Source organism: Amphibalanus amphitrite, unplaced genomic scaffold, assembly GCF_019059575.1.
Source record: "Amphibalanus amphitrite isolate SeventyFive unplaced genomic scaffold, NRLGWU_Aamphi_draft 001255F_arrow, whole genome shotgun sequence".
Taxonomy (NCBI): domain Eukaryota; kingdom Metazoa; phylum Arthropoda; class Thecostraca; order Balanomorpha; family Balanidae; genus Amphibalanus; species Amphibalanus amphitrite.
Window position 1 is genome coordinate 146,201 of NW_024882748.1, and position 24,631 is coordinate 170,831.

The 24,631-nt window shown below is 42.9% G+C and overlaps 1 protein-coding gene across 2 annotated transcripts; it reads right to left on the bottom strand.

Moving 5' to 3' along the window:
* Positions 1–228: 228 nt before the first annotated feature.
* On the bottom strand, positions 229–24,297 carry LOC122371537 (pyrokinin-1 receptor-like). Of its 2 annotated transcripts, XM_043347925.1 has the most exons (6): positions 23,463–24,297; positions 15,150–15,259; positions 9,864–9,962; positions 5,856–5,898; positions 5,046–5,114; positions 229–2,672 (listed from the first exon to the last, which is right to left on the bottom strand). In XM_043347925.1, the coding sequence occupies exons 1-6, from the start codon at positions 24,295–24,297 to the stop codon at positions 2,590–2,592; spliced, it is 1,239 nt and encodes a 412-aa protein (XP_043203860.1). In that variant the 3' UTR covers positions 229–2,589. The 2 variants fall into 2 exon arrangements, with proteins under 2 accessions (XP_043203860.1, XP_043203861.1); XM_043347926.1 differs by lacking the exon at positions 5,046–5,114.
* Positions 24,298–24,631: the final 334 nt, after the last annotated feature.

Sequence of the window (24,631 nt, forward strand, 5' to 3'; positions counted from 1 at the left end):
TTGCATGACTTTCGGGGGTGCCGTTCGGCTGGAAATGATGCTAAAAATATCACAGTTTCGTAAATTCATTCCATTCCTGGATGATTATTATAGCCGTGTTGCGTCCATTAGGATGTTCACACCAATCAGCTCCCAAAACGTTTCCCGGTGATAAAACATTTTTGGTTCGCAGCATTCTAGCGTCATATCTGTAGTAACTTATCATTTCCACGCTACTATCGGCGCCCAGCGGCCAACCTTTTTCCCGGCAATTACAAACGATCCAGACAAATGGTGTATTTGAACCCGGCGGCAGCAGAACTGGAGGGTCTGGCTCGGGGCAGCGCCGCCACGAGCCAGTTCCAACGCGGAAAGCACACGGAAACACCTAATGTCCCGTCGGGCGGCGCACAACACGGAATAAGCCCACCAAAAAGAGATGTGAGCTGGAGCAGAGCTACATTTGTCGGAGATTCCTGCGGGCGCTGTCTGAAGATGCCCGACGCGACACTACATCGAACACAAAGACATGTAGCTGGCGACAAATGTCATCGTTCACACTAAATTGTCATGTTCCTGAAATATACCATCCAATGGCCCTCGATAGCTTGCAGCATATTCAGTAGCAACCTTCGATAGAGATATTCACGTTAAACAGTTCTCCTTACGCTTATTAAGAAAGCTCACAGGGCATCCCGTAACGTTATTTTTTCGGCCGTCGAGAGTGGCATAGTCTAAGCACCAATTAAAAATACAAATTTTCATCTTTTTTAGCAAGATTTAAATGGTGTAGGTGGGGAATATCAAGCTAAATTTCATCATGCAACGCTCTGGTATGTTGTTGCTGGTAGGGCTGGGCTTTTCCAGACTTGCGCTTATCACACAAATAGCTTTATCGTGTAAGAAAAGTCATTTTTAGATAAACAATACTATGAATGGAGAAGAAAATTGACCATAAGTGGATAGTACTGTCTACTAAATGCTCGTAACATAAAATTTCGTCGAGTTGCAATACACATAAGATTGAAAAAGTAAAGGCTTTGGTGCTACGACTTATACCGTTCTCGAAAGCAGTTACGTATCTGTATTATAAAAGGAGCCATTGATCTCAACAGGTTTAGCCAGAATAACGTCACCATAGCCAACAACCCGCTCAAGCTTATGGAATTCGATAGTCTACTATTGCATTGTGACAATGAACTTTTTTGATATATGCTCACTGCAATAATGACTGAAGTATCTCATACGGAACTATTTGAGCCATTATTAGCCAGAAACCAATTAATTTCATCCTAACACGAGTTCTCCAGATGCTGCCAAAAATACTTCTCTAAATCTATACAATACACATAGATCATGACAAAAAATAACACAATCCTATTCACAGCAGCGAATTTTAGAAATAGATAGCGTCATAAATTATAACGACGTATATCACATTTCAGATTAAGTTCTTGATCTCAATACCATCTTATCCATATACAATGTCAGTGACTAAAGGTACCATGATAACATAAAAGATGGGACATATTCACCAAAACACACAACAAAAAAACACATATCTACACCACGAGGCATACCGACCAATCACATATATCTATCTGTGGCAGATTTCAACTTGATACTGCGATTCAAAAATACTAAATGTACATATGTACAATAAGCGAGCTATGCAGAGCAAAACATTGCACATACGTTTGGCGAAAAGCCTGGGTCCAGCCCGTTTCTCTCTCAACTACCAGGTACTTGTTTTCGCTGCACCGAAATGTTGAACGTCAACAACCTACTTATTCCAGTTATACGACAAATAAGCCAAGTACTTGACATCTACAGGCCAACAAGACGAGATTCATAAACCTCTCATACGCGCGAAAATATGGCCAAAAGTCCAACCACACAACTCGAACAATACACACGCTGAAATGACCTGTTCAGTATTCAGCCTTCACATCTACCATTGCTCACTCAAAACCAGCCTGGCACCACAACTGCTATGTGAGACAAAATGCATGCTGATGAAAAAAAGAAAACATAAATGCACCTCTGTTCTAAAAAAAAAACTACAAATGATTTCATCCGAGGAAACATTGGATTCAGCTTCGATGGATACGAGACTCGAATCGGCGAGACTCGAGCTCCATCGCTACGCATCACTACACAGCGTCATATCTCGTCACATGCGCTACGATTGTCATCTGCAGCGCAGCACCATCGGATCATAGAGTCTTTACCCAACGGATATCATACATCGCCATGACAGCGTTCCTTTGTTTCCGCTCTACGCCAATCACTTATTATCAGTGTCGTTTAAAAAGCAACAGGTCACTCCCGCCACTGCGTAGCATCCGACGGCCGACTCCGAGCTCAAATGACGTCAGTGATGACGTCAGAGGCTCCAAATAGCGGCGGCTAAATGTTCTGCGAGATGTGGTCTTGCGTGACCAACCGGCGACTGTTGCACTCACTTAGATGCTCAGACTAAACGAGGTCGTCTGTCGAGCGGCGCTGATTTTTGCGACGCACATCAACCGGTCAAGTGAAGCGATGAAAGGAAAGAAACGACGCCATTGTGACGTCATAATGGCGTCATGGTGGCGGTCGGGCGGCGGCTCAGACCCGGGTGACGGTGGTGTTTTTGGCCAGCAGAGGATCGACCGTGGCGAGAAGTTCCGGCATCTTTTCCGACCCACCGTCTGGAAGAAAAGTGCGGGAAAGCTCAGTTCAGGTGACGCTCATATGTAAATACCTGACAATGCAGGTATGCATTCGGGTTACACAGGGGTTGCTGAATGTGTGAAACGCAGTAAAAAAATAACATTTAGATGTTGCAGAGTGCTGATGAAAAATAAATCATACATACAAGGCACGTAGTTGAGCATGCTAAGCACAAGTAAAGAGGTAAAGCAGGCATGACAGCCAATGTCTTTTATCTACCCACCTCTAGTAGAAAATTCTTAATAAAATTAAAAAGTTGTGCAGGGATGTAGTGTTTATATTCCATGCATATGCAGGCTGCAAACGCTTTAGTTTCTTATTTAACATCAGCCCAATTTGAACAATGGCATGTTTTGGGCACCGAGAGGAACAGGCTTCAATTAAATGTCCACCATATAAAGCTATCTGTCGAAAAGATTATCATGCTGTATCATATCAGCCGTCCAATGTTGACGAATTAGCCAGACTTTGATGTTGTTACTTATTTGTACCAAACTTGTTTGATCTCTCCCTGGTGTGCCGCGCCACAATGACCATGATTACACTGATTCGATCTTTTGAAGTTTTGTCATTTTCCGAGCTGCAGAAGTCAGAATTGAGTTTAGAGCCTCGAATTTAGATCTTGGCGTCAGTCTAATGAGACAATAGCCGCGCTTCCTAAGTGAGCTAGTACCTACTTGTTTCGTGCTTATCTATGGTGAGCAGTAAAGTTGTATTCGTCGGTTTGAGATAAACTTAAGTTGCATTTGACGATTGCAGCATTGACAAAAGCTATTCACATACAAGAAATGCCACATTTTACGTTGTTTGGTTTGCTAAAGAAAACTTTTCTGCTAATGTATCTGTATTGCTGGACAGAACAACTTATGAAAACAAATGACTATTGACATATGCCGTGTCAGTCCTAAACTTTTCATCATAAAGCACTTTAAAGTCCAGCTGTTAGAACCACTCCGAGTGATCAAAAGGTCAAGCTCACACCCAACACACATATACTATCAAAAACTTTGCGTCACACTCAATTTGTGTCTGTTAAGTAGTTGAAATGCTCATCCTATCTCACGTTGCAGAAGCAAGATAAGGTAACTGCACCCGACAAAACACTTAACAACTCTGGCTCAAAGCCAGAAAAGGGTGGAGCATTATCAAACATTTCCACGCCTCTAGAATCAGTTTCGCTAGCTCTGAAATGGCCAGTGTTTGGAAAGCAGCGCGGCTTTTGCGACAATAATAGAGCGTGCTAAGTGAAGGAACGTGTCATATCTTTCAGCCAACATAGACGAAAGGTTTCAAGTTGGTTTCAAACTATAATAGACTGTCAAAGAATGAATACAAGTAGCTGACAAGTGATAATGTTTTTTGCTTTATATCGGCTTTTGGCAGTCGCTTTTTTCTTTTTAAACGATTTTGTATTTCGCGCATCTTTTTCACGTACGTGTTGTTTGAACATGACATTTTAACTCAAGATAACGAATGATGACTAAGTTGATTGGTAGTTGTCAGATTTATGCGAGGCCCAAGTACCTGCTTACTTCCTCGTTAGCACATTGGTTTGTTTACTTCTATCAACTTCTATTTACTTCATCGATGATACAAATACTTGATAGTTACAATTTTCAGCTCAGGATCCAACGCACAACCATATCCAGCAAACACTACATGTAGACATGCACGTCCAAAAATTTCCGCAATGCATATGTGCTCGTGCCAGTTATCACTTTCAGCCAAAGCTGGAGCTCAAGAGACGGCAAGATTATTTGAGCTAGACAAATTGCTAACGTCTCCCACAGTTGGCTAACGTGAAGCGTTGCACATTGCGCATGATAAATAACGCACAAAGTTTTCCATACGCTATTTAATGGTGGCTGGATTTACGTGGAATATACTGTGATATTTATCTAAACTAGCAGAGCATTAACTTACGTCAGCTGTGCCAATACTTTCGGGGCAGCTGGTGTTCATTTTAAGAACTGACGCGTGAATTGGAAAAAGTCGTAAATGAAAAGCTGCTTCCAGTGAAAACGAAACAATTATGTTTGGTATTAAGCAGAGCAACTTAGATTCCAAGTACGGTGCATATCTAACTTGAGCTTGTGCATAACACGGTATAAGCTAAAAATTAGTCAGTCAAGCACAACCAACTGAAACGACACCAAAGAAAATGTCAGACAGGAGTTAACCTCACGAGCTTCTAGCTACGACAGGACGAGCAAGTGTTATTGGAAGAGCGTTAGTGCGTGCTATGCGCTGGTGCTCAAGCGCTCGCTCCAGAACGCGAGCGGCGGACGGAGGCTGTGGGTGGTGGCAAGCGGCGGGGGGCGGGGGCGGCGGCGGCGGCTTGGGCGGCTCACCGGCCGATGGCGTCAGTCCAGTAATGTTTGTTGACGGCTGACTGACTGAATCCTCTCGATCGCAAGTCCCTACCGAGCGAGCACCATTGCCGGTCAGCCGCGAGCCAGGCCAAAAAAGGGCAAAAAAAACACCGAAAACTGCTCCAAAAGGAGTTCCACCCACCGCCAAAAGGCGGTTTGGGCGAAAAATGAGCAGGCTGTTTTGAAAATTACATTTATTCACCGGCTAACGCAGCCTTAGCTCACAAAGCACTACACCGTGTACAAACAGGCTACAACCGAAGCATGCTAGAACTACACTTTACTTCAGCATATGGAGCGGGACAATAACGCTTAAGCATTATCCTGCAAACCTTATTTACAAAGTAAATAATAATACAGTAGCTACGGAGTAACGGTTAACTTGGATTGGATGCGCACGCTGGGGGCAATTGCAAAAATACATTATTTCTGGAAATTGGACTTGAAGCTAACTAAACGCACCATAAGACATGAAAACAAAGATACTAATAATGAAACGCAAAAAAATGATGACAACTCTCGAGAATGTAAGAAATACTTCAATAAGCAGCGATAAAAATGAAGGAAAGAAAAAGGAGGGGATAGACTAATGAAATAGGATAGGCATGAAAATAGAATATTAATTCAGAAAGGACAGTGGAGGTATAGGTGCACTGCAATATGCCTATAATAGGAATGTTTCGATTTATCTCACCAGTCATAGATTTGGTTGGGAAAATAAAAACTAAGCGAAAAGAAAAACAACAAAAATGTATCTGGCAATGCACCATTGCAAGCTATAAAACTCACCTGAACAGCAGCACAGTCTTTTGCAGGTCTCTCCAAAGGTGTCCTGTGAGACAGAAAAGGCAAAGCATGTTACTAAACATAGAATGTACTCAAGAACAATGAAGATATCAGGTTACATCTGACCATCGTTCATAAATCTGAAAAATTGGTTCCATGGCTGTTTCTAGACTTAGATACTGATCAGTAGTAAAGAATGCAGTACGAATCTGAAAACCATCGATAGGAAGGTCATCTTCAAACTGAAAGTTGTTAAGTACGACCAAGTGGAGAGGTATTTTATTTCTTGACAATGCCGGACAAAACAGACGAGAAAAGAATTGCGAGTGGTTGTACACGAAAAGAAAAAAAACAGAGAAGGATAAAAAAGGAAGAAGAAAAAGTGACAAGGTTGAGAAAGGAAAGCAAGAGATAAAGAGCGAGAGAGAGAGAGAGAGAGAGAGAGAGAGAGAGAGAGAGAGAGAGAGAGAGAGAGAGAGAGAGCGAGAGAGCGAGAGAGCGAGAGAGCGAGAGAGCGAGAGAGCGAGAGAGAGAGAGAGAGAGAGAGAGAGAGAGAGAGAGAGAGAGAGAGAGAGCGAGAGAGAGAGAGAGAGAGAGAGAGAGAGAGAGAGAGAGAGAGAGAGAGAGAGAGAGAGAGAGAGAGAGAGAGAGAGAGAGAGAGAGAGAGAGCACTGCGAAGTGGCATTTCCCCTTACGTATGGCTATTTTAATTGAACTTAGTTAGGGCGGCCGTTTTCGTTGATTGAAAATATTCCGCCAGCGGACTTTATGCCATTCCGTGACTTATTAAATACTGACTGCCAGTTTCATAAGCAGTCGTTTGAATCAAAACATTCGCAACTAAATATAACGCAGTCACGGCCGAAGCAGACTCTTTCGGCAGCCAGGAAACTGCGTGCGAGAGCCTATTTAAAGTTCGCCTCAATCGTACACTGGGAGGTGCGTGATGGGAGCGTGATTTAATGCATTTGAATAGACTATCGCATGCAATATCCTGACAGCGGAAAGAGTCAATGGAATCAAAAGGCCTTGTTCCGGTTGGTATGCAATTGGCTCTAAATCATCTACTCACATTGCCTTTGAAAAACTATTTGAATATTCGCAGCATGTTGGTGCTAATAACACATACAACAAATTTTGTCATCGGTTTAGCACTGCATAGGATCATAGAAGATTGTCATACAATTAATTAGTCGGGTGTCCATAAGCCCAACACTAGTATGGGTATCATTTATAATACAAAGAATGATTTAAAAAAGGAAACAATTTATCAACGCATCATTAATTTCATCTACTTCCGACTTAAGTTTCCAATCTATAACCACTTTTCAAGTAAAAGCTTGATGCGTCATTTGTGCCCCTGATCACGTCTTCCCCTCCCTCCCACACGTCTTCCTCTCCCTCCTAGCCTGGGCACGTTTCTGCAAGGGGGAATGAGTTGAGTGCACTTGGCTCCTCGCAACGTGGCTTGTTGCCAAAACGCTTGACATTGGCAAACGTCGGTGCTTAATCTCTGTCAGCAAACCGTTTTACTTTAATCACGGACAGACTCGCGCAGATATGCGCTATCACTGGCCGCGAGTTAATGAAATCAGTTCATTATTTTTCTTTTACCATATTATTATGTTTATGTACAAACAGCACGCCAACTTATTAACAGGATTGCTCAAGCTTGCATGGAACTAAACATAAAGTGTCTAATTGCTTCGCCTAACAGCAGCTATCAAACATTGTTTTTCTCGCGTAAGCCCGTTTACAAATATATGTAGAAGCAATTGTCAATGACCTTAGTCAATGCCAGACAATACCTTTGTCACACACTTTTGGCACTTTTGGCGATGCAGGCCCGTTTAGAAAGCTAAACGGGCCTGCATCGCCACTTCCCTGCTGGCATTTACAAGCGAACTTGTAATTATTTCTGTAATACTGCATTTCTATCAGCTGGCATCAACCCTGGACCGATATCGGTGCAGTTATTCGCCGAGGATTAGCAGGTAGCTTTCGAAACAATTTGTCTGTTGCCATGACGACGTTCGAAAAGCACGCTGCTGATTTGCCGGCAGGTGTTCGCGGTGTGACCGCTAATACAATTGAACAGACAATTGAACAGCGCACCAATTTATGTTCCGCGCCATATATTTTTTAAAATAGATTTAGTCCAAACCTTTTTGATTGGAAGGATTCACAAGGACAGAGCCACCGCTAAGCGAAGCTTGTTGGGTTGACCCTGACCTCTACCCTCCGGTCGCGCAATCCCAGTTCTATGGCAGAATTTGGAGTTCAAAGTTTAACGTGCGCACACAGCCACGCACGGCCGGTCCCCTCACTGACTTCGCCTGGCTACGGCCTGCCACCAACCGCAACTTTACCTGTCAGGAGGCCCATAAACGTCAAGCGTCCGTCGCGCTTCGAACCCGGGCTGTTGTAACCGGGAACGCGTGCTCTCACCACGCGGAGTCCAACGCTCTACCGACTGAGCTACGGGACCGGCTACAAGCTCCGCGATGATACAAGCTTCGCGAGGCTCCAAAATACATCAACTAGAGCGTCTCAAATGAAGTGTTTATGGGCAATAGTTATGTATGTTTTTATCAATAGATAGACCAGTTCGTTTGTCTTTGTGTAGATACTGATCACGTATATTACATAGTCATTGCATAGCCTATTGGAGCAAAAAGTTTTCATGGCAATGGTCTCAGGCAATTGGAATAAGCTGCAGTACCTATGAAAATAAAATTTTTCATTATATTAGTAGAACAGGAAAACAGAGGTAATAAAATTATTTGAAGGAACAACAAAACAAGCATGTGCTATCAATCCATATTTGCATCCTTGGAAATCATCGGTTGAAAAAGTGAACCACGTTTCAATACTATACGCATCACTTACAAACACTCTCCATAATTATGGGCAGTCTTTCAAGCGTTATATAATCAGTCAATATCAGTTTTCCTATACTAGCATAGTACGTATATCAATCTTTGCATCGTAGGTATAGCTATAAATGCCAACTGCCAAAGTAGTTATACCATGAATAAAGCTGAACATTGCTATGAAAGTGTGTGTAGTATAGCATTTACAATGTAAGTACATACGTTTATTCACGTAGTTATATTTATAGCGAATGCATCACAATTATTCCCAGCATGCTACCACAAATAAAAAGTAAGTGCAGCATGTATGGAACAAATACGTCTTCACTTTTCAGTTGCTACCACGATCAACTTTCCGAGCTGTCTAAACGTGTAGGAAACGTTTTGAAACATTTCTGATGCATTACAAACAAAGCATGACAAGCACTAAAACACTAATGAAACATGATGCATCGTGCATGCCAATGTTTGCCAGGTGAGTACTCCTGTGTTGAACGAGTTTATTGAACACTCGGATTTTTAAGCCTGTCTTATCACTTGAGGCGCTTAAATGAAAAGCGCACGTGAAATGTAAAGACCTTAGACGCCCGCCAGCTGAAAATAGATTCTACCTTTTGACTTTCTATTCTTCCCTATAGCTTGTCTCGTGACTTTTTCAATTGCGCACTTATGTACAGCGATCTGACAGGTTAAAAATCCGACTATGACATGAAACAAAACATGTGTTACAATCTGCCTAGTAAGAACGAATTTTATGGCCTGGGCTATGTTTTCCGTAAAGAAAACAAAAATTGCTCATTAAGGTTTTTGAGGTATGACATGCGAACAATGAATTTCCGGACCGATGGCCCATGCGGCGTGCCATTTTGAGCATCGTATAACATGACAAATAAATCGATTCCTACCTACCTTTATCAACCCTGATCCAAGGTCACGATCGGTCCGCTGCCACAAAGGGGTTTGTACTTTGTCGATATGCCATAAAAGAACAAACTTCCAAGGCCGGCCAATCAGAATGCACAAGCCTGAAAGCTTTGCTTATAATGCACGCATTGTACCAATCATAACACTGTAAGCAAGGGTAGGAAATGCAAAAAAGCAAATGAGGGTGGCGGAGCAAATATTCATAGAGACTTACCCGAACGGCTTGTCGGAACTTGGCGCTCATAATATGGTAGAGAATGGGGTTGACGCATGTGCTGACAAAGTAGAGTACTCCAGAGACCCGATACAGACCCTGCGACAGAGAAACACAAAACGACATGGTTAATCTCAGGGTCAAATGAAAACAATCACTGTCAGCAGCTTGGGGTCAGATGATGTGCCCTGATCTAAAGTAAGGTGCGCGTGAGAAGCGACGGTGTTAAAGTGCCTGAATCACTTTGCACGTGTTTTTATCACTGTAAATTCGTAGTTCAGAGCCTATGTCAGGGCCCTAAGCACGGAGCTAATATACCTAGCTGAAAAGCCTTGATAGAAATGTTCTCGGATATATTGGAGGAAATATGAAGGCTCGTGCATTAAGGGCTGCACTTTCATTTCTTGTTTTCTTATATTTGCCAGACTTTAGTTTTCTTTTTGTGCTGGTGAGCGAATTATCCCATTGCGATTTGAATCGACAAGGTATCGGAAACCTACCGTCAATGCTTCGTCATGATATTTCCTGTAATCTACTGCTCGAAAAAAAGTGCATTCATCCATCGACAATACCATCCTCGCTCCCATTCAGCAGCTAGCGCGGATTCTAGCAAAGAGTAGCGAAAATTGCAGAAATGGCGCTTCCACAGATGTTGGTACTTTGCCGTGTGACAGCAGCTCCTTTGTTGCTTGTTTCGATCACATGCCGGGCGCCTTGGTGCAGAAGACAACCAGCCTGACCTCTTTCAGCTGACATCCGATGTAATGACCTATCGCTCGCCTGAGGTCGATCGATCGACCCCTGTCGCGAACGACAGGGATGGACGCCTGGGTCGCCGGTCGCGATCTATGATTTATTGCAAATTGTTGTGTCTTGTTGCCACAGACGCCCAGTGTCGCCCAGTCGCTGGCTCTCCGGCGCTTCAGAGAAGCACATTAATAAAACAATCAATGCGTAGGCATTTATTATACATCCAAACTAACCAATCGCCGACACTCCATCACGCTTCATGGCCAGGGGATTTTTGAATACATTTGAATACAACTTTGACAGAAACCTCAGACGCAGAATCATCGAACTCAATACGCCACAGCGCTTGAAAATAAACTGTTCAGAAATTACTCGCCTTTAATAAGAAGGCGAGTTAATTGCAGTCATTGGCTTCTCTTTCGTCAATAATTAACTCATAATTAATCGCGCAATTATTTAAGCACGTAAATTTGACAAGTACTCGTTTTCATTTGATTTCTTATTTACTTCAAAATTCAAAATCAAAATGAAAAAGAAAAATGATGGAAGATAATGAGCTTCCCGGGAATGGGGCATGTGAAGCTTGGTGGACGGAGAAATATATAAACAAAAATAAACAAATGTGAGTCATTCATTTACCTATTTCATTAAGGACTACAAATGATGTTTTCAATATTCAGCTATCCCCATGTACAAGCATATTGCTGGTATTATTTACTACTATAATGTGGCATTTACGGATCAAATAAGCATTTCTTCAACCAGCCCCGGGACATCAAATTTGAACAAAAATTTGAAAAAAGATAAAAATTGATATAGATATTTTGATCGAATTGATCGTTGTCTTATATCTCATATAATATTAAAAAATATGTCTACCCAACATTACTTACCAAACTCTTCTCGTTGGTTTATTCGTTTATTTTATGTGGTCATTTTTTCATTTATTTTATTTATTTTGGATTCATTTATTTTATGTGGTCATTCATCATGGATTTGAATGTCCACAATCTAATGAGACCCGTTACGACTCATTAGCTCAACGAATCATTACTTTCGAGGCAAGGCGTGAAAATTATAAGACGTCATCATTATTGATTTTTGATTAAACGAGCTTGATAGATAGAAGAATCTCCTCAACATGTACTCGCTGACTGTCAAATACCCTCTTTAACGACAGCGATTCATGCTCATCACACACACAGTATTGCTATATAGTCCATCATTGCAAAGAAAGAGCTACCCCAAAGCACACACTAAGGCTGATCGCGATCCAAGATTATAAGCATTCTCATTAATCCCAATAAAACCAACCAATCAGGCCAAATCACATAACAACACGGGGTCATTTATTTAACTGCTCGTGCGCGTATGTGTCTTGGCGGGTGCTGGCATGGCCCGAGCTACACAGATTGAGTGAGGAATGTCCCCACTGGTTGGTCCCAGCAGCTCCCAACAGCTGCCAGCAGCTGCCAACAGCTGCCACAGAGCCGGCAGCTGCCGGATATAATCCAGCAGCTGACTGGCACAGCTGCCCGGCGGCAGATATGGATGAAAGGACAACATTCAGCTTGTCGGGTAGTATGTCAACCCGACACTAGCCAAAATGTTGCGATACGTCGGAATGGCGGAATAGTATACGGGAACAGGATATGTAAAAATAGTAAGATAAATGTAAAAATAAGTAATGGAATATTCGACAAGTATCATCTTACCTATATCAAGCCCAGGCTGAACATGGCATTCGATTACTTTCAATGTAACAATATTGTCGCTTAGAAGCTTGTTTATAAGCCAGATGCAGTAAAGGTTGTACCAACAATACAATATGGCATATTTTTGACACATTGATACCTTTCATGTGTGTCTTTTTAATTATTCATTTTTCAATCTACCAGGGTGTTTGGCTTCATCCAGTAAATACCATATTACTACATGTATGCTACATGCGAGGTTTTGAAGTTCAAGTAATATTAATGATAGCTAATCTATGAATAGCCTATTATGGTATACTGGAATGGAATGCAATGCCGAACAAAGATTCCCTTGACTGAAAATCTTACGATTCATTAATTATGTCGACACACTCACAGGCTGGGCAGACTCTTGCTAAATAAGCAACTTAAAATGACCCGTAACGTGTTCACCCGCGTTTCGTTTCACTTTGAATTCTTTTCTGCAGCCAATCCAACTGGACGCTGACTGATTCATTGGCAAAGCCAACATTGGTCGGTGAGAAGAACATACGACCATCAATGACACATTTAGATGGCATATTCCATTAGTTCCCGGCAACAAAAGAATTACGGCTTTATTCAAGAGTGGGTTTGGCCTCTGAGGCTACACGCTGGTCTTAAATCTCTCAAACGTACTCGAGCTTAGTGCCCGGGTACATTAGAAATCTACATAAACATCTAGTGGTGGCGAACTCTCCCCAGGCCCGGTAAGCCTGTATTTGAACTTGTGTCTAGACATCAGAGAACTTACAGGAAGTATTCGCCGAACAGGGTCATTAGACGGTCGTTTCGGCACTCAAAATGGAGACGTTTGTCTACAGACGTCTATCAAATGCTTATGGGCGATAAAAGATGCAGTACTGTGAGAGCGCAGGTCGCCATATTGACATGAAAATGAAATATTTCCATATTTAATTTTGTGTTATAGTTCGTGGTACCGGGCAGTCATGTGACGTAAAAGGAAGTTACTCGAAGTTGAAGGATTACTCAATTGGGCTTATTTCCTTTCTAAAACGTTTGAAATGTCGCATTGAGTAAAACTCCAATTTTCACTGATGACATACCGTGTGCGATGTATTCATATATCTTATCTATATTTTCAAAAACCTTGTGCACAAGCCAACACTCAAACCAGCCGAAGCATTTGGAAACGTTTTCACATGGAAATACTGGAGCTAGTGGCCTATATTTCGTTTGCATATATTGGAGTGGCAACAACAGCATGGTACCTACTTGCAGCAATCGAAGGCATCTATTGAGTCACAACATATGCTTAGCTGAGATTTCCGACTGGTCCCATTTATTCGGATTTGACGACATTTCAGATGTCAGTTTACTCTCCCAGAAGACCGCACTTAAGCTGAAAATGCAGTGCCTGTAAATACAGCGATAACCTGTGGCCAGCCAGTGCTCGGGCCGGCACTATCGTATATAACTGCAGATAAAGCTCCAGACTTGTCGAGTCAGCCACCACATAAGACGGGGTAGTTTGGATGGTTTATTGGACACTTTGACTTGTGCAAGGGCACAGACTGCAGCGTCCTAGGCACCGAACATTGCTTTTATAAACCGATCGAGCGAAATAGAATGGTGGTCTTCAAAAGGCGATTCTTTTCTTTCAACCCTACAAACGTCGGGAGACACGGTGAAATTAAAAAACACAATGTGAAATCCCCAATCTATTGGCAATGACGACCACATTTGGTGGAACAATTGAAACCGAAGAATACGATACCACAGCCCTTCCGCATCAGATCTCAGTTTGATTTTTAACGTCCGAATAAATAGACCGTTCCTCCAAGTTCACAGCCATCGCGCTACTTTCTGTGGAAACTAGGAACCGAGTGGCTGGTCGGCTTTTCTTACACGAGTCAAGCTGAGGCTCACCCGAAAGTTTATAGACGAGGCACCACAATATTCCGCAGCCCACAATTTCTGTCCGCCGTCTTAGGCACAAAAACAAACTACATATGCGCGACACATAACATCCGAACGGCAAAAAATAAAGTGCCGATGATGGGTATAAGCGTGCGTTTGCCGTTTGGTTGAAACCTGATGCTCCCAGGGCTGTAACGATAGATCTACTTTTTTGCATGACTGACTGCCAAGCCCCGGTATACCGGCTATCTCCGAAATAAAACACCATCGCATTTATAGGAGTGCATTGTGACGGCATCCTCAGTTAAAATAAGGTTCTCTGAAAGCACATAAACAGTTGGGAGGTCACTGGCCGCTAAGACATTTCGATACCAATTTAAACAGAAAGTAGTCATGGTGCAACTTATTATCATAATTAACGGATTGAAACTCTAGAGTATCATTCAATTATTCATTAAAAGGCATTAAAGGCATTATGATTATCAGCTGCTCGATGAAAAAGGCATTTAACGCGGTGGTTGAAAACGTAATGGCTTGATTCCAGTCCTGGATATGCTTCAAGGAACACAAGTTATAATATAGTTGCATAAATGTGAAACATTCAGCCTCACATTGCAAAGACACGGTAGACATTTTAAAAACGGCAATTTATCACTACAGGATAGGACGAGAAACAAACAGAGCTCGTTTATTTTCTCGTATATCATCAGACTTCTACATAAGAATCAGGCTTAGATTTATGGCGCGAACTTGAGTTTACTAGCTATGTATTCTCCTAAAATATTAGCTACATGAATAATTTATTACGTTCTGCATACATGCAAAATGTCAAATACAAAACTCGAAATGCGCAAACAGTTGAGCCAAAATGACATTACACCGCGGTTTCTTACCACCGTTTTCGTTGTTGTAGTGATCTTACCTGCATAATGGCATTGACGACCTCTGATCGCTTGTCCGGCACGGAGATCGCTAGTAGTCTCTGCGCGTGGAATGGTGCCCAGCAGATGAAAAATGCTACGACCACCGCCACTGGGAACAGAGGGAGTTGGTCATGTCAGGTCTAGGTCACCTCAGATGTCCATTGTCCAAGGTGCTATAACTCGGTGTCCCCTGAGCGCTGCCAGCGGATGGGCTGGTCATAGTTTTGCAACCGTGGGATTGAGGAGTGCCCCAGCCCTCACCAGTCACGGGTATCCTTGGGTTTGTGTATGTGTTGTAGCAAGTGTAGGTACTAGCATGGTCACAGCTACACATATTTTTTTTTAAAGAATTACACCGCCACCCATGAACAAGTGACCAGGTGTCCCGCGGTCGAGCCCAGCGACAACAGAACCCTTACGTTAACACCAGAAAAACTGAGGAGATAAATGTCGCGGCACTCCCTGCTAAGACAGCAAATAAACCAAACACAAGCAAAGAAGAAATGATAAGAGCCAGGGATTGCTAGTATGGCATACGAAGAAGGCAGAAAGTAGTCAATGGACTAATGAGCCATTGACTGAACCTCCCACTACGATCCCGAAATGAGCACTCATACTTTCATACATACATTGGGTAAGGGGGTTTCTGTGCATACAGGTAAAAATTAGTCTGGTCATATATAATGCTGGTGTTTATGGTGTGACCAGGGGAGCTCTTCCAGCTAAGCAAGGCTTGTTGCTGATCGAGTCCCCAGGTCACAGCCACTGAACTCTAATATATACGTCACAGCATATGAATGCGGCGTATAGTCTGAATATATTGGAGCATATTTGTTTGAAATCCTTTTTCAGCTCAAAAGGGACTTTATAAATCATGTTTAAAGGGACCCTCCCACCTTAACATTAGTTTTGAGTTGAGATAGCCAAATTGGTGGCCATGGCCTGAAAATACCGGTTTGGGCACTCACAACATCGAAAAATGCTTTAATTCGGAGATATGGAATTTCAAACTTGCAGTTTTCGGATTCTAAGGGGCTAATGCATTGGTATGCCCCCTTAGAATTTGTGACGTCAGCGGAGGTCTAACGATTTTCAAATCTTTTACTAAAACGTTTGGTAGCACGCGGTGGTATATGCTGCTTTGCGCGCAACAAATGCCGCACTTTCAAATAAAGTCGCTAGGAACAGCGGAGATCCCAGAAAGTAAACAATAGTAAAAGTCTAATATCTTGGAAACCGGTGAATATTTTTCGATGAAATTTGGTAGATATTCGTTTTCGCTCTTCCTGAACCGAGCGACATCACTTTCATGCCAATTCATTAACTATTTTGAAGGTGGGAGGGTCCCTTTAAATTTGCAATTTTTGGACTTAACAACTGACTCGACTAAAATGACTTGAGAACCTTATTTTTGTTATGTGTATCTGAGGATTAGTTGATTTTTAATTATGATTATTTATCATTTTTATTATTTATTATTTTACCTATATTACTGCAAACCATCGCAAATGGACACTTATTGTCCACCACGGACAATAAACGTGACTTTCAAATGGCATGGTGTTGAAGCTTGACCTAAACGGTATCCGTTAGAACGCAAAAAACAGCTCTAAAAATAGCATGCCTGAAAAGCTATCGTTTGGTTTCTTTTTTAAATAGCAAGTATGGAGCATGTATTTGTTGGAATCCATGCAATTCGGAATAAGGTGATGCTAAAACCGGCACCTGGGGACATGTGAAGCCGCAGTTTAATTAGTGTTTAGTTTCCTACAATAATAAGGCTAATGAAATGGCACCACCTCTAGAACGTGGGCTTGTCAATGGCACAACAGACAAAATAATGCTGATAACATGGAACTCTTTTTCGCTTAATTATCATTAGATACGTGCCATGAGCAAAATCATATAACGAATGAAACAAATGTGCTGAAGCAGCCGTCTTCAATACAGACAAGAAGTGCCATTGATGGCATATTTTTCTCACACATGCAGTTCGCTCATGAGCTCCATGATGGTGAGTTTTTACTCATCTCTTAGAAAACCGCAGCTCTATCAAATCACATTTCTTTCATGTGATTGGCACCGTTGGTGAAAGAGGAATCATGACCATGAATCTGGGTTTTGATATCTAAATAAAACTTTCTGTCAATAACTGTCAGCCCACGGGACATTTCATTTATACTCATCATTCCGTTATTTATTGAATAGTTTATTATTGTACCTCAAGCCGTGATCACATTTCTTAATCATGGTCACCGATAAAACGGATAAAGAGGATTCTTCATAGCTCCGAGTGGAAGATATAGAGGATTCTTCATGGCTCCGAGTGGAAGATAAGAATATCTTTTCCAAGCGGGTTAAGAAAAGGATAGGAAAAGATATCCGATCTTCCACGAGTGAGCCATGAGGAATCCTATATCTTTCTATGTTGAGGTTTATTCTTAATTAATAAAATACTATATTTAAATGCATTCATATATGTAAAAATAGATTCAGAGCACTTTGTTCTTATTTGATAAGTTTCATCCATAAACAATGTCGTTCGGTTATTGACCCATCGTCACTTGAACTCTTGATTTTTCGCTATGAACCCTCGAGACCTTATCTTTGCATCTCAGAGGGATGCGGAGATAAAAATTCTTATCTTTGCATCTCAGAGGAGTGCGAGATAGAAATATCCCTGCACTGTAGACCCAATGGCAAATAAACCTCAACTAGAAAAGCCACCAGCGCACCTGGCTATCACAGTTCAACGATCAGCAGACGAACGCTGTCTGCCGTGTTTAAGACCATTCACCGGACAGTCTGTGGACTCATCTGAGCACGTGCCTGTGGCAGCTTGACCCCGCAAATAGCCTTTAGACGTGCGCTCTGTAAATGCATCTCTAGAGAGCCTATCATGTGAACGCCAAGCCCAATTCACCGTGGCTATGGCGAGGGATATTCGATCTAAAGCCACTGGATCGGGACATGAGGTTACCTCTGGGCAGCGCGCCATGCGACTATCAAAAGAGCTGAGTCCCATGAATTGCAAATAGGATAGAGTTACTTACGAATGCGGCTGAGGCCTCCACAGTGTTCAGAGCACGAGATACATGTTCATGTAAATAATTAATGACGGAACTGGTTTAGTTTGGTGTCAGATAGCGCTAGTGCATTTGTGTGAAATATCACAGAGAGTAACTCATAAACAAACAATGACTGCATTTGGAACGTGCAATTTATAAGCACACACAGTTTGCTGTTTACAAATTGGTCACGAATTTCATGGTGGTTTCGTTATCATGACAGCGTATTACAGGGTGACACAAAAAAAACGGTCATCACCAAATTTCGAATAACTTCGGAAGTATTATTCAGATCATCACCAAACTTCGGCCACTTAAGGTCACACCTATGTAGCATACATCCACCAAGTTTCAAGTCTTCACTACGAATACTTTTAGTACAGTGTGTGTTTTACTGACGCTCCACAATGTGCTCCAGGTGAGCGCCACGGCGCTGCAGGGCGTAGGCACACTTGCATCCGGCGGGCAAAGTTGTCGATAACCCGATGGCTGTGCACTTTACAGAGTGCAATGGCCTCTGGAGACAGTGCTCAGGGGGTGTGCTACCCCTGAAACGTTATTCTTATCGGGTTATCGGCAACTTTGCCCGCCGGATGCAGGTGTGCCTACGCCCTGCAGCGCCGGGGCGCTCACCTGGAGCACATTGTGGAGCGTCCGTAAAACACACACTGTACTAAAAGTATTCATAGTGAAGACTTGAAACTTGGTGGATGTCTGCTACATAGGTGTGACCTAAAGTGGCCGAAGTCTGGTGATGATCTGAATAAAACTTCCGAAGTTATTCGAATTTTGGTGATGACCGCTTTTTTGTGTCACCCTGTACTAAAAACCGTGGTTTCCCTGAATTATCTTGAAATTTCCCAACAACTACAAGCATTTTGATGCCAAATTTTCTCACGACTCTCCATCATCGATGCAGCATTGAAAGACTCCAGCGCAGCGTAAATTATGGATATGACAATCAATTTCACCTTTGGCCCAATTTTTAACAAACGCGCTCAGGCGCTTACTAGGTCAGGTCAAACTACATGGATCACTATAGGGTTCACTATCAGTGGCCCCTTCGTGTAAGGTGTCAGGTCAAGCACGATATGTGCGTTTTGCATGTCTCATAAATTGATTGCTAAGCTGATGCATCACATTGGATGGACTTGGCCGATGGTATAAGCTATAATGCCCACTCATGCAGTGTCACTGTCTTGACAGAATGGTGCTATGAAGTTTTACTGTTATCCTTGTAAGTGAAACATGATCGAAGGCAGAAAGCACTCCGCAGTGAAATCAGTTCGCAGGGTACACTGAGTTATTTATGAAACTGCGAAGTAGTATAAGCGATATTAAGGTTTAAATCTGAGCATCTGTTCTGACCTTTCAAACAAGTCCATAAAACGTTAGCTTGAAGGTAATTAACGGCGGGGACTGACCAGCTGCGTCGTTTGATGTGGGCATGCCTCTTTAGAAATAAATGCAATTCATTCCACCGGAAATTATGGAGCTATGTTTAGCGCTTCTTTGCAGGCTAATGAGGTCGTTTGAACATTTCAGTCGAAAATATACTGTAGCTATTACTCTTTCACAACGGCAACTTACTATTTTCCTAGAAATATGATTGCTATTTCCACTTTAATTAGTTAACATTTTGAACGGCTTAGACTTGATATAAAAACTTTTTCAGCTATCGTGAAGTGATGCCTGAATCTGAAGTCGTTGAATCGATTGGACTTTCAAATTCACATCCATTTATATATTCAAGACTGTTATTCATGATGTGGGTCAATTTAAAGTGTCAGTAGTGTGTATATAGTATATACCTAAAGTTCGTTTTTTTAAAGTTTGCCCCTCACTGTAAACGTCTCTTTGAACACAGCACGATAATTGCTAGCTGAATTACAGAGAAAACTGGTTAGCGCACACTGTATTGTAGATATGAATAATATTTTCAAAATAAGTTTTGAACACCGACGATGTAACGTTATCCCGCGCCCTGCTGGGGGGGGGGGATGTTTGAACACTTAACCCGCGAGTTGCTGGGGGGGGGGGCGTTAAACGCCCCCACTTTTTTCGCCGGGCCATAGCATAAAAACGGCGCGCCGCAGGCGCGCCAAATTTTGGGTACCTGTAGGGAATTGATTGAAGTTTATTGTGACAATGTTTCAAAAAAATCGGTCGGAAAATTTTTTGAGATATCGAGGTTTTAGTGACGTCATGATTTCTGAGTTTTCGACCAAAAACGGCATATGTTCAAAAAATCATATAAAATCACAGAATAGACATACAGACATGCCGTAAACGCCATTAGACTGCCAATACCATGATCAATCAAATGGCTATCTTCGATTATTGATTATCGTTCCGCATTTTCCATAATCTTGAACTGAATCTTGGCAATTTTTCGTGACTACTTCACGACCATGATACATGCATTTCTTAAATTGAACTTTTTGAGCCAAACACGTACACATATGATAAAATGAATGTCACCATCGTGTTCTACGCCCCAAATTACCTATAAAACATGTGTCACAGGCTGCGTATATCAGTTTTGATTTTCGGGGATATGTGCCTACCCGGTTGACCTGACCTTGACCCTGACCTATGCTTGACTGACCCCTACATGGAGCTGACACTCTTGTAAGCCTTATATGATGGATTGTGCACCGTTTGGACAGAGTTTATGACGAGAGGCGCCCATTGCGAAGTCCTGAAGTCCATGCTACTGAAAGCCCGATTTCAGGTGTTTGACCTGACCTTGACCCGACCTGTGACCTCAAAATTCAACTTTAAAGTACTCGTCTGAAGCGTCTCGTCGCGCTCTTTCGTTTGCCGCCTCGTGCGTTTCGCTGCGCCTATTGGTTCTCGAGTTATCGGCTGGGGGCGTTTAACGCCCCCCCCCCCCCCCCAGCAAACGGTGGGTGGCGAAATACCCCAGCAACTGCCGGGTTAAGCGCCGTGCAATTTATTTATTAGTTCAGACATAATTCCTGAGAAGTCGCCTATCCCTGTGGGATAGGTATTGGCAAATACGAGCTATGAGTCTTGAAATAGTAAATAGATTTGATGAAATTGATCGTCTGTGAAATCTGGTCAAATCAATGTGCGCCAACCAGTTTTCTCAGTAATTCAGCTAGCAATTCTCGTTCTTTGTTTAAAAAGACGTTTACAATGAGGGGCAAACTTAAAAAAAGAACTATACCTTATTTGCCTCTTAGGTCGGCCCGTTTTTTCCTTTTTGTTCCCTAACCCGCGTCTAGCTTGGGGAGGGGTACAAAATCTACTCCGGTTTTTCACCAATAGCTTCTATGTAAACGCGTTTAGCCAGCGACGTAAATCTTTCAGAACGTTGCATACATAAAGTTGACATGCTCTCTAAACGTTTAAACGAAACCTGTTGGAAAGTATTTGAGAAAATGGCTTTTTAGTGAAGCCATGTCACACCATTTTTGCTTCAAAAACTTCTTGACATCTTCAGTTTTTCTCAAAGAAATCAAGACTTAACAAAAAGAATATGCGTTGCTTTAAATTTCCTTTCAAATAACTAACTCAGCTTTTGAAAAACTGATACAACTATACAAAAAAAAAACACTTATGGCCTCTATAATAGGGTCAATGGGAGAAAATTGAAATCCGCCTCTTTTGGACGAATGTCGTTCAAAACCCTCTCAAACATCGGTTCATAGGTAAACATGACACACTGAATAGGAAAAATGCATCTGTGACCCCTCTGTGTGTCCCTGAGGTCATCTCAGTTCATGAACGGCCACCAGCAGTTTTTGGCTATAACTTTTGATAGAGATGTGCTAGAGCGGTGTAAACACATCAGATGTGTTCAGCTCGACGATACGGATCGACTGATATGCAACATCACCCTTTCCGTTCAAGTCATGACCTTGACCTGAGGTCAACATTTCAAAATGACCTTTTCAGTTCAACATAGTTCATTAGACGTGTCTCGACGAGAGGAACACGATACTGGCAAACGCTATGTCGTAGGTCTCTTGAGTCAAAAGTTATTACCGAAAAACATGTTTCGTGAAAACGGTTATTTTTAGTTTTTGCCCCCTGTAGGATAAACCGTTGACCTGAGGTCAAATCTGACAAAAATACTCTGAAAGATCTGTGAAAGGGTTATCAAATGCACTATTTCCGCGGCGTTGTGGCTCTATTGGTTCCTGAGTTAGCGGTGGGGGTTTCGAAAATTGTTGAAATAGACCAAATTTAACCTTTGATGACCTCTGTTGACCTGACCTTTGACCTGACCTTAAAATGACCAAGTATTTCCGCCATTATTTTTGACGTTCTTTCGGTTGCCGCTTACCGCGTGTCGCTACCTAACGCAGGAGCCGAGTTAGAAGGGGGGGGGGCGTGAAAAAGCCCCCCGTCTAAAACGGAAAAATCAGGCCAACAGCACGGCACGGGTTAAACTACCGCTAACACCCATGACCCATCAGCCAGCATTGTTATAAACAGCGGAAGCCAAGAGCTGGCGTCAATGATAATATAAGCTGGGTGGCTACCTGCCGCATTGTATCAGTTATGTAGCCAGCAATTTTACATTGCTTATTGTACTACTTCTGGTCGAGTTTTACATTAGTTCGCGCGTCAACAAACTGGCATGACTAGTCACGGCTATAGACCGAGTTCTATGAGACAACTTTGTCTCATCTCACGCTGTCTGATGTGCACACCCAGAACGGTCGGAATGATGCATATTCCTGAATGACTAAAGCCCTCTGCAACATAAAGAATAACTCGTAAATGTCAAAGGTTAATGTAACTGCAGCATGGTGATTCATCAAGATGAAACCGCCTTTTTAGCAAGATATATCGCGCGCATATGAGCAATTACAGCTAAAAAATAAAGACATAAAAGTATGCAACAGGGTAGGGTAAAGCCCGAAAAAATTACTCTACGATGGATAGCCGTGGGGCGTGTACTATGTCTAAATTGAGGCATGCCCGTGCACCACAACACTGCAAGCAGGCTTACAAAAAAACTTATTTAACAAAACGTTCGAAGGAAAGCATTGTATGGATATGTGAGCAGCACCCCAAAAATACATGCAAACATGTCGACGAACGAGGATAAAAACATGAAGCATGTCTTATAAAATAGAGCGCACAGGCAAAACGATTTTCATGCGACACCAGGAACCCCTTACTCCCTCCTTCAAACTCATCAGCAAAGCCAGCACTTTGCCCACCTCTTTAGCATCCCCAAAGTACCCAATGCGTAAGAAAACTTACCTAGCATTTTGATGACGGCTCTCCTGGCAGCGATGGCACCGGCGCCGGTACCGGACCCTCCTCCGTGCATACTTCCTCGGGACATGTGCCTCGATCGTCCGGAACGCCGCAGGCGCAGCCCGATGAGAACGTAGAGAAGCGTGATGATCATCATCGGCACGACGAAGAAGAGCACTGACGACACCTCGAACACGTAGGGGAAGAGATGGCGCACCACGTTGCAGTTGGCAGTCTCCTCGCGGATGTTACCGAACTCATCCAGCTTGTGTTTGATGCCAAACTGAGCAGCGGGGAAGCAGGCGCAGAGAAGTGCAACTGCCCAGATGAAGACGATGTTGCGGATGGTGCGAGGGAGACTTGACATGGTCTGCTGTATCAGTGGATGGCAGATGGCCATGTAGCGCTCCACTGTGAAGAACACGATGGTGAGAATAGAAGCGTTGGTGGATGTTTCTGCGCACAGTCCGTGAACGATACAGAACGTCTCGCCAAAGGCGTACGGTTGTCCGGGCGTCCAGAAGCCGTAGAGCTCGATGGGCAGTCCAGTAACAAGAAGCAGAAGATCCGAGATGGCCATGCTGAAGAGGTAGTAGTTCGTCGCGGTATGCATGTACCTGTTGTATACGATGACGATGCAGGTGACGGTGTTGCCCACGGCGCTGAGAAGGAAGGTGATGACGTACAGCACCGTCATCGGGATGACGGTGTGCATGTCGCCGTCGGTGCTGGACGTGTCGTTGACGCTGTTGTGGAAGGCGGATTTAGAAGAAATGGAGTCGTTCAAGAAGTCCAAGCCGAAGTCGTCGAACAAGAAGCTGTCATTTTCGGAGGTCATGATTGTCGGGTGGCTTTGAAAATTAGATTACGGAGGAAGCAGAGAAATGCTAAGCACGTGTGAGGAAATGCGAGGATTCGTGCTTTTCAAAAAGTCTTTTACGTATATATCGCACCTGTTTTTCACTTGCGGTTCTTTCTCTCACAGCGCTTAGACGCCTGTCGAATCGCGTCCAGTTTTCTCCAAAGATTTTCGCCAACCAGCGGCGATTATATCCAATGTCCGTTTGTCTCACCGGATGCTTGCACTGTCTATCACCAGTGTCCTGAGTTTCGTACCGTGCTGTCAGCGGCCGCCCTGCGCGAGACCGTCGGTACGCGAACGCTCACGCCGA

What these genes read in the sequence shown, in the direction of transcription:
- LOC122371537 (XM_043347925.1), bottom strand. Translation starts at nt 24,297, where the DNA reads ATGACCTCCGAAAATGACAGCTTCTTGTTCGACGACTTCGGCTTGGAC. An exon ending in TCGTCAATGCCATTATGCAG is followed by an intron (nt 9,963 to 15,149) that starts GTAAGATCACTA and finishes TCTCTGTCGCAG; the next exon opens with GGTCTGTATCGGGTCTCTGG. An exon ending in TGGACTGACGCCATCGGCCG is followed by an intron (nt 2,673 to 5,045) that starts GTGAGCCGCCCA and finishes CTTTTCTTCCAG; the next exon opens with ACGGTGGGTCGGAAAAGATG.